At 34.1% G+C, this 15,397-nt stretch overlaps 2 protein-coding genes across 5 annotated transcripts; both read left to right on the top strand.

The window, feature by feature from the left end:
- On the top strand, nt 1–9,451 carry LOC101206620 (pyruvate kinase 2, cytosolic). Its single transcript, XM_011659381.2, has 16 exons — nt 1–331; nt 467–563; nt 671–768; nt 880–1,035; nt 1,694–1,771; nt 1,869–2,000; nt 2,126–2,206; nt 2,320–2,391; nt 2,513–2,602; nt 3,206–3,350; nt 3,619–3,707; nt 5,062–5,157; nt 5,272–5,339; nt 5,515–5,614; nt 6,662–6,721; nt 9,001–9,451. Exons 1-16 carry the CDS (start codon nt 263–265, stop codon nt 9,151–9,153), a joined length of 1,584 nt encoding a protein of 527 aa, XP_011657683.1. The 5' UTR covers nt 1–262; the 3' UTR covers nt 9,154–9,451.
- A 2,632-nt stretch (nt 9,452–12,083) lies between these two features.
- Nucleotides 12,084–15,397, top strand: LOC101206385 (putative homeobox-leucine zipper protein ATHB-51). Of its 4 annotated transcripts, none has more exons than XM_031886761.1 (3): nt 12,084–13,129; nt 14,026–14,342; nt 14,932–15,397. In XM_031886761.1, exons 1-3 carry the CDS (start codon nt 13,000–13,002, stop codon nt 15,154–15,156), a joined length of 672 nt encoding a protein of 223 aa, XP_031742621.1. In that variant the 5' UTR covers nt 12,084–12,999; the 3' UTR covers nt 15,157–15,397. The 4 variants fall into 4 exon arrangements, with proteins under 4 accessions (XP_031742621.1, XP_004143373.2, XP_031742622.1 ...); XM_004143325.3 differs by having other exon boundaries at nt 12,088–13,129; nt 14,023–14,342; XM_031886762.1 differs by lacking the exon at nt 12,084–13,129 and adding an exon at nt 13,157–13,175 and having other exon boundaries at nt 14,023–14,342.

Here is a 15,397-nt window from a genome sequence, read left to right as displayed (position 1 = left end):
CAAGCAGAAACTATAACAATTGATTTGATTGAAATGCATTACGTTATATTACAGCGCATCAAAAGACAGAATAAGTCATCAGTTTTGGGAAGTGGAAGACTGGAATGTACTTAGTCTATTGATTCATCTTCTTCTGGTTTTGTTTTGCAGAACCTTGTTTTGCTCTTCTTTACTTAAACCCAAAAACAACACTATTTTTTTCTCTCCAACGATTCTTCTCTTTCCATTTTCCAACTGAACCCACATTCCCATTCTCACCAAAATGCATTCCAATCACTTGCTTCTTGAGGAGCCCATTCGGATGGCTTCCATTTTGGAGCCTTCCAAGGCTGTAAGTCTTGCTTTTTTCGTTTTTTTTTTTTAAATTTTACTTCCATCTTTGAATTGCTGCATTTCATTACAAGTGTACATAGATTGCATTCTTTTTCTTGTATTTGAGGCCCCTTGATGTTTTCTTGTTTTCCAGAGCTTCTTTCCTACGATGACTAAGATTGTTGGTACTCTGGGTCCTAAGTCTCGATCTGTACAAGTTATTTCTGCTTGTTTGACGGCTGGAATGTCGGGTATGGTTGGCTTCCTTAGCAACTTTCGTTTTGGTTCCAGTGGGTAATGCGTTTGAGTTTAAGTAGGGAACTTTTGTTTTTTCTATTCTTTCTTTGGTGGCTGCTAGTTGCTCGGTTCGACTTTTCATGGGGTAGCCCGGATTACCATCAAGAGACTTTGGAAAATTTGAAGATTGCTGTTAAAAGCACCAAGAAACTTTGTGCTGTATGTTCGTTTTTAATATGCTTGAGTGCATATTTTATCATTTGAACTTTCCTACCATTTTCTTAGTAACTTGGCCAAAGAATAAGTAAGATAATTCTTCTGCTTTTTCAGATTATGCTGGATACAGCGGGTCCTGAGGTGTTGGTTGTAAATAGAAGTGAGAAATCTATCTCTCTTCAGGAAGATGGGTTTCTTGTTCTAACACCCAATCAAGAACTAGAGGCATCTTCCGAGCTGCTACCTATAAATTATGATGGACTTTCAAAGGTTGGGAAATACTATAAAACTTCATATTACTTGTGTAACATTTTAGATTAGGCCAAATCCACAGCCAAACAAGGAAAATCTGTAGCCCTGAAGTTCAGGAAAAACTATCTATGAATCAAAGTTCTATTTTAAATTGATATTCAATAACCCCTCGTATATTTCTAGAAGTTGCTATTTGTTGTTATACAAGAAAATAAAACAAATCACTAAATAAACCCAAACTATTATTTAATCTAAAATCATCAACTAAACTAACGTTAACTGACTATACTAATCATCTAATTACTTATGTACATCATGTCTGTTGCCTGATTAAATTTACTCTCAGTAAAATAAGCAGCTGACATCAAGTTCCCTTATTTAAGGGGCTTCAATTTGATGCTTATTGAAAAATAGACTTATAATAAGAAATTATCGTGTAAAGATGGTGGTTCATTTCATTGCTGCACGAGATCCACATTGTTAATTGCATCATATGAAGACACATGAGTTTTTCATTAAAAATTGATTAGAGGTTGAGATTTTAATATTCTTTAGTTTATGATAAGAAAATATTTTGCAAAGTCAAACTTTATAAAATATAGGCGTTATTTTCTTCACTGCATTGATTATACAGTAATCTCCTTCATATTACTAAACTTGACATTTTCTTATATAGGTCGTTAAGAAAGGAGACACCCTTTTTCTTGGTCAGTACCTCTTTACTGGAAGTGAAACAACATCTGTTTGGTTGGAGGTAATGGAGCATATTGTTAGCGATCGTCAATTTTTTCACTGTAAGGAATCGTGGTAAATGACGTTATTCTGAATTGTGTCTGTTGGGGATTTATCAGGTTTTCGAAGTGAAAGGAGATGATGTTGTTTGTGTGGTAAAGAACTCTGCCACTTTGGTTGGTACAATGTACACTTTGCATGCTGCTGAAATTCACATTGATCTTCCAACACTTACTGACAAAGACAAAGAGGTTAATTCTTCGGTTTCCTGTTTGTTATGCCTGTTAAGGCTCTCTGATTGCTTGCAATTAGCTTATACAACCTTAATATGATTGGTAGCTCATATTATTTTTTTGCTGTTGACTGGTGACTTTAGATCATAGCTACGTGGGGAGTAAAAAACAAGATTGACTTCCTCTCTCTATCACATGCTAGACATGCAGAAGATGTTCGACAAGTATTATTTCCTTGCATTGAGTCTTCACTTTAAAGAAATGATTGACTGGGTGATTGGACTATGTTGATTATTACAATAGAGGATATTGATTGTTAAATTAAATTTTTATGTAGGCTCGACAATTTCTTTCTAAGCTAGGCGACCTTAACCAAACTCAAATATTCGCAAAGATTGAAAGTGTAGAAGTAAGTCATTGTTTGCTCACTTTTGACTCATATTCTTTAGTTGAAAGATCGTTTTGTTAATATATCAACATACCATGGTGGTAATATAAATGCTTGCATACTTTTTTTTTCCCCTTCCTAGGGATTGACCAATTTTGATGACATACTACAAGAAGCAGATGGTATTATTCTTGCTCGTGGCAATTTGGGGTTAGATCTCCCACCTGAGAAGGTTAGTTTCTATTTGTTTATTCAATGCAATGTTTTCGTTTTGAACCATGTTAAAATGAAAATAGTATATCTATTCTCGTACTTTGTTTTCTTGTGGGCAGTGGCAGTGTCTGACTTTCTTTCTCCCTCCTCTCTTTGTGTGTGTGTGTGGGGGGGGGGGGGGGGGGGGGGGGGGGGGAGTATTTTGGAGCATTAAATTTTTCTTAACAAAAGCACACACATATATGTATAACCACCACCCCAATTCTTCTTTTAAAGACACTATTTCGTTGTTTGAATACAATATCCAAAAATATATAAAAGAGCCCCATCTATAGGAAATACAAAAAGATGCTTACAGTTTGTAATAAGGAAAGTACCACACAATTCTAGTCTAATTTGCTGTAAGCTAGTTTGAATTTGATGGTCCACTAAGAGTTGAGTTTATACACTGTTGAGTAAACATTGAGTGTGTAAGAGATATTTAACTATGGGTGTTTTTATGATATTATCTCTTGGGCTCAGTGATAATTAATACCTATCAGTAGCACTTATTGGTAGTGCTATTGTCGGTCAACCATGGTTACCTTAGGATTGATTATTTCCCTTTTCTACCTTGTTACAGGTGTTTTTGTTTCAGAAAACTGCCCTTTATAGATGTAATATGGCTGGAAAGCCTGCTGTTTTAACTCGTGTGGTAGACAGCATGACTAACAACTTGAGACCCACGCGTGCAGAAGCTACTGATGTTGCCAATGCTGTACTTGATGGTGAGTTCAATTTTTAAATCTCTATTGCTTAAAGACCGAAGATGTAGGGATTTCTTAAGTTATGGTTCTTTAAAATCCCTCTCTACCTTCTAAAGCCACAGATCTCATAATAACTGATGCTGAACATGGGGTTGAACTTTTTAAATTTATCTATTTTATGTTCAATTGTATCATTATATTTAGTATAAGTCGGGTTCTTAGTTCCATTCCTGACTAGGGGTATGATTGTATGACGTTTTTTATAACCTGTCTTCTCATGAGTGTGCAGGAAGTGATGCAATTCTTCTTGGGGCTGAGACATTGCGTGGATTATATCCAGTAGAAACCGTTTCTACCGTTAGTAGAATATGTGCTGAGGTAATTTGTGTGTGAATGAGATAGAAACACAGTTTTTAAACCTAAGTTTTATGCAGTATAAGGTATTCTCATTTCTTCATTCATTAATTTTTCATTAATGAACTAATGAAGGCACAGCTTTCATTTGGAGAAAACGAACATTTAATGTGAGGTCATGAGTGCACTAAAAGGACTAGAAAATGGCCCATCAAAGGGAAATAAAAGGAAAACCATACATGAAAAAAAACATAAACCCTTGCCGGCAAAGGATAAAGTTATAAGTAAAACAAAGGAATCTCTCTAAAAGTGGAGGCTGTTTATGGCCAAAGAAAATTCTGCATGCTTTCCGTTATAACCACCATTTAGTGCTGCATTCTTTTGTTACTCTGTTGATTCTCTTTGGGTAAGTTTCTCCCCCCACAAAAAGAACTAAAAAATCTCTTTGATACTATTTAAAGTAAAAAGAGAAGGGGAAACTTTCTAAAATCCCGTGCACTAAGGGGCTGGTGTGTTAGAAAAATTTCACCCAACTGAAGGTGGAACCTTGACAGAGTCCAGAGTTTCACCCCCTCCCCTTCTAATAATAGGAACTCTTGCATTTCTCTCTATCCATATTTGTCACATTATTACCTTGATTCTTCTAACTTTGAAACAGGAGTTTTTTATTAATCAAATGAAAATATTACTAAGGAACTAAAGAAGTTACGAAAAACTTCCAATCGAGGAATACAAACATCCCAAACATAAAAACAAATAATTACAGTAGAATCTCAACGCTCAACCCAAATGATAAAATAAAAACCATAAGCTACTCAGCTCTGAAGTTTCAAGGGGAGTAAATCCAAAGAAAGCTAACCTACCCAAGAACCACAATTCATTTCCAAAGGAACATTTAAATAAAGGCTACTTGCCCAGCCTACTGATCAACCATTCACATACCACTGGGTGGTATGGTAACAACAAAAGCTGAAGCTAGAGCACTTTACATTATGATAACTTTTCACTGTTTAGGGTAATGACAAAAGCTGAAGCTAGAGCACTTACATTGTTATCATTTTGTTTATGCCTTTCTGGCTGATCTACAAATGCATTCTAAATGGTCAGCAGTGCACCAATATAAACCCTAGTTCTCTCGCATCCCTTGAAAAAGCGTTTCCCTAAACATTTTTTGGCTAAACTGAAAATGAAAGAAGAACATAATAATTTCCAGTATGTTTCACCTTTGCTTCAAATATCGTTTTTAACTGCTCTCAGCAATCAGATATTTGGTTATTAAGTGATTAGAGGTTGCAGTTAAAATGTATTGTTTTCATATTGTGAAATTGGAAGCTTTTGCATAACTCTATTCTTTTTCCTTTCTTCTTTAACAATGCAGTCAGAGAAGGTCTTCAATCAAGATTTATATTTCAAGAAGGCAGTCAAACACATCGGGGAGCCAATGTCACATTTGGAATCTATTGCCTCCTCAGCGGTGTTGCTTTCTATTCCAGCTCTACAATTTTCTCTTATTCTCTATCTCTCAGTTCCATTTTTGCTAAAGTTTAAAAGTGGGTTCCTTAATTAGTAATCTTACCTTTTTGTTTAGGTTAGGGCAGCCATCAAAGTGAAGGCTTCCGTGATTATATGCTTTACTTCATCTGGAAGGGCTGCTAGGTGTGTTCATGTACAGATCTCCTAAATCTGATATTGTTGAATTCAATAGTCATGTTATTTGCTCTTGAATTTTGAGCTAATACCATAGTTTTCTTTTTTTTGTTATATGTTGAAAGCTGAAAGGAAACCTCCCATTAATATGTCCAGTTTCATACTTTTTTGTCTTAATGTGCAGATTAATTGCAAAGTATAGGCCAACAATGCCTGTTATATCTGTTGTCATTCCAAGGTTGAAAACAGATCAACTAAGGTGGAGTCTGAGTGGGGCATTTGAGGTATATCTATTGCTTCGCTACTGTTACTGTCTCTTAATAACTTAATTTTCATGCGAAGGGAGTGCTACTGTGAGCTACGTTTTCTTTTAGTACTACTGCAAAAATAAACTAATCATTTTGGCCCAGAACTTCCCATACGCTTTCCTTTTCTTTTTTTTCTTTTTTTGTGTGTGTGCATGCGTGTGCTCTTAAACAAAGTAATTAATAAATACACAAGCACTTTATGAGTAAAAATTAAAATTTATGCTGCTTTTGTTGGTATTAACGAAGGTTTCTATCTTACCCCTCTACACAAATACCTAAATTCTTATCAGTCAAGCATTCTAAAGTTTTTCTAGAACCAGCCTTCCCTTTTAAGTATTTTTTCTCTCATTCTTATCATGATCGATTAATGTATAATTGTTACTCCTCGTGCTTTGTGTTGCCTTATTATTTTTAAATGTTATCTATTATCTTTCAAGTGTTAGATGGATTTTCTATGCCTATATTTCGGTCTTCCAAATTCTAACTACAATGCTTTTAGGGGAAAAATTCAACTTTTACTTCTAAACATAGGTGGGTGTGTCAATTTAACCTTAAACTTCCAATTCAGCAGATTTGCCAATTGCCATTAATACTTGAAAACAAAATTTACTGAAACCTTCAAAAACAGTTTAATTCAACTATAGCAGGAGCCAATATGAGCATAACTTAATTGACTTGAACTTGAATTATCAACCTCAAGGTCTGAGGTTTGATCACGTTACCCCACAATGTTGTTAAAAAGGAAAAAAAGAACTAGAACATGGACAACCATTGTCATCTTACAAAAAGTAGAATCTTTACTAATTGAGGGTATTAACTGTACAACTTATTTATGTATAGAGTTTTAATTGCAATACCTATTTTAGTTCAAAGATTAAACAAATGAAATTGAAAGTTCTAAGGTTAAACTTGGTTCAATTGCCCAAATCTCTGCAACTATTTGCTCTATCGTGTTGAAGGGACTCTTCTTGATAATGATTATGATTTTTTAATTATTATTAACCAATGACCCTTCAATTTCAGGCTCGACAATCACTGATTATCAGAGGTCTTTTTCCTGTGCTTGCTGATCCTCAACACCTAGTATGTTCTACTCATTCTGTACAATTGTTGAATTATGTGTATTGCTTTATTATATCTAATTTAATGATTTCAGGCTGGTTAAATTACATGGCTGATTTCAAAGTCTATGGGGCCAGATGTTTTCTCCTATAAATTTAGTTGTATTTAGTTGTGGTGGTTTATAGCCCTTCAGGGTTTTTGTACATGTTTTTCTTTTTTTTTTAAAAGGAACCTGGAAACATACATGGAGAAATAAACAAAAGGACAACCTAGGGGCAGGGAAAGAGATAAGCCCTTCCAAAATGAACTAATCACAAGAAAATTTTCCAATCTAGAAGAGTTATTGCAAGGGAATACTGACGTATAAATTTTGGTACTTCTATGACACTACCAAGAAGTAGGAAGCTGTACGTTATTACAAAGCCATCTTCAAAAGTCTTGGAATTTCTCTCCCACCAACATCCCCACTATAGTGCCTGGACTGTATGGCCCCATAACGACTTGGCCAAGCTTTTAAATTATTCCCCGTTAAGAACCTCCAGCCAAGGGCGAAAAATCAGGGAGCCACAACAACTTCAGGAGAAAAGCGTAGCTTTTCAAGAAAACTGGCTGTATGAAGATATGATCCAGAGATTCTTCATTGTTGAAACACAGGCAATACAATGACAGAAACCTCACCCACCCATTGCATCTTTTTTTGCACTCTAACGTGAGTATTAATGCCTCTTTGAGCAGCTAAGGGCCAAAAGAAAACTTTTATCTTTCTAGGAAAATAGAATTTTCTAATAGAGTTGATAAAAGAGGTTTTAAAAGAGGGCATACATTCTGTGAGCTACAGAAGGGCAGACTTGGAGGTGAATTTACTGAAGAGGTCAAGAGTCCACAGCATATTATCCTTTCCTGATCCAAGCTGCACCAAGTCTATTCTATTAATGAGGCCCAACCAGCTATTGACTTTTGTGTCAAAAAACCTTCTTCTAAAACCCAACCCCTGCCTTTTTAATTCTCATTTCAGCAATCTGCAATGGTTGCATTGCTTTTGGTGGTAATACAAAAGTGATCAGGGAAGCCACTTTCTAAAGTATTGTCTCCCACCCATCTATCTTTCCAGAATTGATTCTTTCCCCATTTACTTTGAACATCAAAAGTTTAAGGAAGAAGGTTGTATTATTGGTTATATTGAATGAAGGCCTTCCAACACCCTACCCATTGGTTTAGAAACGATCTTCCCAAAGGGTTCAACCCCATATACACTAGAAATCACCTTCTTCCAGAGAGCCTCTCTTCTTGTTTCCCTCCTAAGTGCTATTCTGCTTAGAACTGATTGGGCTAGTGTCAACTTTGTCCCCTTTGTGAGAACTGAGGAGGCATTTCCAATTTGTGTCTACCATGGGTTTCCATCCCCCATAAAAAGTGGCCTGATGATTTCCACCCAAGGGAAATGCACGGTAGATAATTGAAAGTTTATCTGCTGTATACCCAAGGTTGGCAGCTAGGACTTCCGTTCATGCTAAGTTCCTAACGCATACCAGTGAGAGAGGTTTTGGTTAAATTGAGGGCTACCCGGAGCATTGGAGTAAAAGGAAGATAACCAACCAATAGTTGTGGAGAGTCATATAAATTCTGGCAGAAAGTTACTATAGTGTCAACACATTGGAGACGAGTAATAACATTTGGCTCATCCACAGTGAAGCATTTTAAGATATTTCTCATTGCAAAAGTGGATTAGTCAGCTCAAGGTGTCTCTCATGAGTTTCAAAAGGTAGGGGGAGAGAGAGTCCCGTTGTCTCAAACTCCATTTAGGCAAGATTTTCACCCTTGGTTCTTTTATTCACAGTTATAGAGAAGTTTGCTCATGAAATGCACCCACTAATCCTTGCGTCTAGAAAATATCAATTAACTTTTTCATAGGTTTTCTTGTTGTCAACCCTTAGCAACAAACTCTTTTTCTTCTCCAACTGCCACAGAAGCAGCCCGTTTTTGTACATTTTATTCTGTGATTGCTTTGACCCTGCACTATGTGCCATACGGCTGGTGTGGTAGAGTTACTGGCCACTGTGTGCCAGCCTTTATGAATACTGGCCACGGTTTTTGTACATGCTGTACATATATTTTGCTGAGTATGCAACATAATTACCATTATTACGAATTTCACAATCATTTTATTGTATACTGTTTTCTTGTATATTTGAACAAGAGTGAAACAGTGTTGAACATCTTGGACAACAAGTTGTGCCAGCAATTTGATCAGATGATTGTACTATTATATTAATAAATTTAATAATTTTCTTGCTTTCTAGGCGGACTCTAACAATGCAACGAATGAGTCTGTTCTGAAGGCTGCTCTAGATCATGGAAAGTCAGCAGGAATCATTAAGGCACATGACCGTGTAGTGGTTTGCCAGAAAGTTGGGGATGCATCAGTAGTAAAGATTATCGAGCTTGAAGATTAAAATGCCATCTTCACCTCTTGAACCTTGGGACCACCATCCCACCACCTTCCCTCAAAATTTTTGAAGAGCTTCTGGTCCTCCAATTGCTGTCATCACCTATTGCATATATACAAACTTGAAGTTTGGAGAATTAATTGTAGCTTGGTGAGTAATTATCTGTGTAAACCGACTCTTGTTGGATCATTTTTGTCTTTCTTAGAAGCCATATGATATTTATGTAAAACCTCCATGGATGATTGAAGTTATTCAACAAACTACTTGATCATCATTGATTTCTTCACTGAGATTTTAGAATTTCCATCTGACTTGCCGAGTAGTAGCTATTAAACCACTATTAAGTATGGTACTTCAATGATGCATATTACATTTCCTACTTCTAGTTTGTTTATCATCTCTTGGTGCTCGATCGATGGTTCGACGTACAACACGCGTTGATGGAATCATTATTTTAAGGAAGTTCATAAATTTGTCTTTGGTCTTTTGGGTTTCCAATGAAGGCATGTGAGAGTAGGAGTAGCCAAGTAGAGTGGTGGAGTGGTGGACCAGGTGAGATGTTGGTGCTGCAGTTTGCTTTGTGGAGTTGTATAGATTTGGTCCACCTATGGCGCCGCCTGTGCACAGGACACCCCACCATGGTTCTGTTCTTGGTGAACTAATCTCTCAATCTCTCATAATTTTTCTAAATTCTTGAACCATCCAGTGTTCAATTCCATTTTTTTTTTTGGGCTCATTTTCTTCTTTGGTTTTAGTTTTAACTTGCTTTTTACATATGATCTTCTCGATTATAGGTTCTCTGTGCTTTATAAATGGACCACTCTCACACTCTATTCTTATTCCTAATCTAATGCAACTCTCTTTTCTAAGCAGAATTTCTTTTCTACTCAACCAAGTTTTGGTTGCTTCTTCTACTTTTCTCTTAGAAATGTAACAAGTTCTTGCTTAAAATACGTTTTCATTTGGATCCTAACGTTTGGCCAACTTTTATGTTTGTAAAATGCTTTGAATGGCCAAATACGAATTTCAGGAGCAACAACCCTGAAACCTACATAAAACTCATATTTAATTATATATGATTATAACTTTAGGATTTGTTGTTCATTCTATGCCATGTAACATTTCTCCAATACAATTGTTCTTCTTTTCCCTTGGAAATGTAGCGAACCACGTGTATCTATATATATGTTGGGTCTCTCATTTTCATCTTTTTTTTGTATCCTTTGTTTTGCTTTGTGTATCTATATTTTTTTAGTTTTGTTATTTAGCTGGGATATAAACTTAACATCGCACCTAGTACTATGTGATTCAATTTTATCATAACTAATTTTAATATTTATTGATCGTAAAGGACTAAGATGTAATTTGTAAAATATGAAAGACTATATTATAGATGTGAAATTGTAACGTTTATTTAACATCAACTTTAAAGATGGTGAATAGAACATATACTTAACTCAAAGGAAAAATCTAAAGAAACTTAGAAATTGAAGACAAAGGAGGAAGCAATCAGACATAATGGAAGAAGATAGATGTATCTTTGTATACACCCAAGTAGTGCACTATCTCAAATTAACGTATGAAAATTAAAAATATTTTAAAAAACATTTCAGGTATTTTTTTCATACACACACATGTAGTTTCTAAACTTTGCATTAAATTTTTATTGCTCCAAAATGTTCTCTCGCCGATTATCTTTTGTTTAATATAATATACAACATTTAATAAGTGAAAGTGAACATTCAAACATTTCTATTTATATAGACTTCAACTAATAATATTAGCCTGTGTAGAAATTTAAATATTCATTAACATTTTGATTTATTTGTAAATCAAAAGGTTCGACTTTGATATTAAAGTTTCATTTAATCTCTTTTCCCCCTGTCCTGATACTATTGTAAAATACCACTGTACTCAAAATCATAAACTACTACTAGTGTTGTAGAAAAATTTATATCATATATATATATAATAGTTATATTTGTAACATCAAAATGTTGATATTGATATAACTTAAATACTTTAATCCTATGGAGATTGGATAAGTTGCCAATAATGGTTGGCATTTTGGATATCATATATGTTGTTTTTAAAATGCATATTTTCACCTACCAAAGTAAGCTTTAAAAGAACAAAAACAATACTTGAGAACTTCATTTATTACTTCTGAAAAAGAATGAGCAATTTTTTTTCATTAAAGAGACTCAATCTTACCTTTATGTTGGGGAAAATGATAGTAAATGACTAAATTCTTTTAAATATTTTTAAAATACACACAATTTTTAGATTCTAGAGAATGATTTATTTATTTATTTTTCCATATTTAAAGCTACCCACTTTTTAAAAAAAACTATTGGTGGAAAAAAAAAATTGATTTCTTAATAAATAATAAATTGTTAATTTTAATCTTATTCTAAATGAATGGAATTGTTGAGATAGTAGTCAACATTATAATTATTTCTTTCTTTTTTTGAAAAAATTGATAGTGAAGAAATTGTGGAAAGGAACAAAACAAAGAAAAAGTTAATGTTTGTTTGTGTTTTAGGAATTAAATAGAGTGGTGGTTTGGTGGATATTCACATAAAACAAAAGAACCTTTTTTTTCTCTCTATTTATTTTGAAGGCTTAGTATTAGTAATAGTCTTTGATTCTTTGATCATATTCCATATCTAAATGCCTCAATTTATATTAATATTTTTAAAAATCATAGGCAGTAAACATTAAACAAGCATTCGTTTTTTAAATAAGTTTAAATTTGGATCTAATATATATATGTATGTATGTATTAAGAGGTTGGAATTTTCTAGTGGGTCCAGGTTGGAATTTTCGGATTCAATAAAGGGTTGAAACGTGTGATAAATAATGGAGAGATAAAGAGGATGATAATATGATCAATCTCTTTCGCCATTTTTAGAGCTTTGAATCTGCCAACCTTAACCAATTCACGTTATGACAACACTCTTTACTCTAATGGAATGGTGTGCACTTCTCTGTTTTTGTCTACTTTCTCTTTCTCTTTCTCTCCGACGACTCTCATTCTGGAGCCTCTTCATAGCCACCTGCTCTTTCCCATTCATTAAACCAAAACCACCACTACCACCATCATCATCATCAAAAAGCAAAACCCAGATCCACACAACAACAACAACAATTTCTTTTTCTTTTTTTTTTTTTATTTATTTTAAAAAATGGATTCTCAAAAAGCTTCTGCTCTGTTTCATGATCTGTTCTGTAAACTCATTGATTTAGAAGGTCTGAGAAAGAGAAACAAAGGTTTTTAACTGTGGGTGAAGAAGTAAGCATGAAAAATCCACAGATAAAAGGAAAATAACAATAATAATAAAAAAGGTTTTGTTTCAAAGGTCTCTTTCGATATGGTCCCTATAATTCATGTTGCTTTCTTCTGCTTTCCTCTGTTTCTTCTGCCCTCTGTTTCAACTGACATTATATGTCTGTCATCACTTTCTCACGCCTTCCACCCTTTACTTAATTAATTTCTCACTATAAACTTTGAAACCTTTTCGTTTTCCCAAAAAGTTAAGAATTTTCTAACACCTTCCTTCTTCTCTCTGTTTCTTCCTTTTCACTTTTTTCTAAGAAGAAGAAACAGAATAGAAGCCTTTTTCTTAGCTTCTACTGTTATCTTCACGCCTAACTAATCATAATCTATTTAGCTTTGGCCTTTCTTTATGTATATCTATATCTATATATCTATATCTATATATATAAGTGTGTGTGTGTGTTTATATATAGAGAGATAGATAGATAGATATTGATGTTGTTTGTGGTCCATTTGGTTTGAACAAAACAGAGAGGTTGTTGTGAGAAAAGAAATCCATATTCCAAATACATATGGAATGGAATAATGGAAATATAAGTTTTAGTTCTAACTTTGTTTCTCCACCACCACAATCTTCTTCTTCCTCTGCATTGCTTTACAACTACAGCTTCAACTGCAACTACAATTTGGATCACTTTCCTGGTAAACCAGACTCATAAAATGAAACTTACCTTTTACTGTTCAATGTGTATGTATTGTTTGTTCTTTTTTTCTTTTTTTTCTTTTAGACACCACTTTTTGATGGATCATTAAACCTAAACCTTCTCCCTAGAAACCCTATTTTGTCAAAATTTTGCCAAATAGGGTTTTAGGGTTTTGGGTTTGTTTTCTCTTTTTCTCTAAACATTACTCTATCTATGGGGGGCTTGTGGAGAGGTATTAGCATTCCAGACAGGAGTTTGAACGCAAAATTTGTTTTCCTCTTAAATACGTTTTCAAATCACAACGAATTCAACTCATAATGAAAATTTTTGGTTTGATTCGATATCCATTTTGGTTTTCCTTTTTTTTTGAAGTTATGTATTGTCACTAATTTGTGGTGGTATGCTATTCACATTCTGAAAAGCATATCTTAATTCTAAACCAAATTGCAAAAAAGAAAAAAAAACAAAAACAAACAAATTCAAGTTTTTAATACCTTGTTTGATAACTTTTGGATTTTATGATTTCTTTGCAATATTTTTTTATGTAAAATTTGAACTGTAAACCTAATTTAAAATATGAAAGTATATTTTTTGGTTAATTTTTTCATTTACTTACAAAGATCGTCATCTATTTTCTCATAATCTCATTTGAATTCTTACCCAAATTTCAAAACAAAAACAAACTTTTAAAAACTATTTCTTTTTATGTTTCAAAGGGAAAATATTGTTAGAGCGAGATAACAAAACCAAAGAATCATATAGCTAGAGCTAGGCAGGAGTTATATTTAGCTTAACAAACTAATTAAGCAAAGAATGCATGCATGTACAAAACTAATAAAATGGTTATATTAGAGACTGATTGATATTCTCAACCTTCTTCTATCCAACCAGTAGTAGAGACAACGACACCGGTAGCAACCGGGGAAGGCGAGCAAAACATGGCTGGAGCTGGAGTGGATCATCAAAAGAAGAAGAGGTTGAGTCAAGATCAGTTGGAGGCATTGGAGAGAAGCTTTCAAGAAGAAGTAAAGCTTGATCCTGATAGAAAAATGAAGCTTTCAAAGGAACTTGGGCTTCAACCAAGGCAAATAGCTGTGTGGTTTCAAAATAGAAGAGCTCGTTGGAAGACTAAGCAACTTGAGCATCTCTATGATACTCTCAAGCAACAATTTGATACTATCTCTAAGGAAAAACACAACCTTCAACAAGAGGTCTCTCTCTCTCTAATCTTTTCATTGTTAAGTTGTCAGAAATAGACTGTAAAAGTGACTTAGAAATGCATGGACACTTTATTAGTAACAAATAAGATAATGTTTCCAAGTGTTTAAGAAACTTGTTCTAAATAGACTGTATAAACTATATCATTGAGTTGGCATTAATTAGCACATCAATTATATATAAATCATTATCACTAAAATAGCTTAATCATATTCTTTGACATAAAATCATGCAAAAACATCCCACCATAAAGCCTTAAAAGTATTGTGTTTATAAACAATGACCTAAAAAACATCTTGAGAAAGGAAAGGATATTATACCCTTCAATGACATTATAGAAAATATGGATGGGTTACGTTAATACATTAAATTGAGATTATTATGTGGCCCTGAACATCTTAATCATATAAATGAAAGATAGTACTCATGTAATTCCTCGACTCTTTTCGATATCTCCAACTGGCTATAGTTCATCCCTTTGAAAGTTTGGTTTTTTTCAATAATAGTGGTTGATTTAATGTGATATCAGGAAAAAAAAAAAGAAGTCCTTTGTTAACTTAAGCTTTTGGATTGGCAGGACAGGTGATGAAATTAAGAAGCATGCTAAGAGAACAGACAACGAGGAACCAAGGGTCGATGGCTCACACGGACGTCTCTGGGGAAGAGACGACGGTGGAGTGCACGTCGGTGGAGATTCTGAGCTGTAACAATTACATGTACAATGTGGAAGATTTCAACCAAATATCAGCTTCAGCTCCTCCATTCTGGTGGGGTGCTGAGGCTGCTCACTTGCCTTCTTATCCTTAGGCTTCTCATGGGGTACTTAAATTTTAATTATTAGTTTGGGTTTAGAAATTTGCATCAACTTTTTTACTCTCTTAATTATGATGTGATATGATCTAGAGAAGACATATATAGTTTGATTTTATGTGTGTTTGAATATTCTTGGTCACCCATATAAAATTAACTTCACTTCCAAGGCTCAATCACTGGATGTGTTCTTTCCCTTTCTTGGAAATTTTTTATTGAGGAACAAAAACTTCTAATT

The sequence above is a fragment of the Cucumis sativus genome, chromosome 6 (assembly GCF_000004075.3).
Source record: "Cucumis sativus cultivar 9930 chromosome 6, Cucumber_9930_V3, whole genome shotgun sequence".
In the NCBI taxonomy this organism is placed as follows: Eukaryota; Viridiplantae; Streptophyta; class Magnoliopsida; order Cucurbitales; family Cucurbitaceae; genus Cucumis; species Cucumis sativus.
This window is presented reverse-complemented; position numbering and strand designations above follow the sequence as displayed.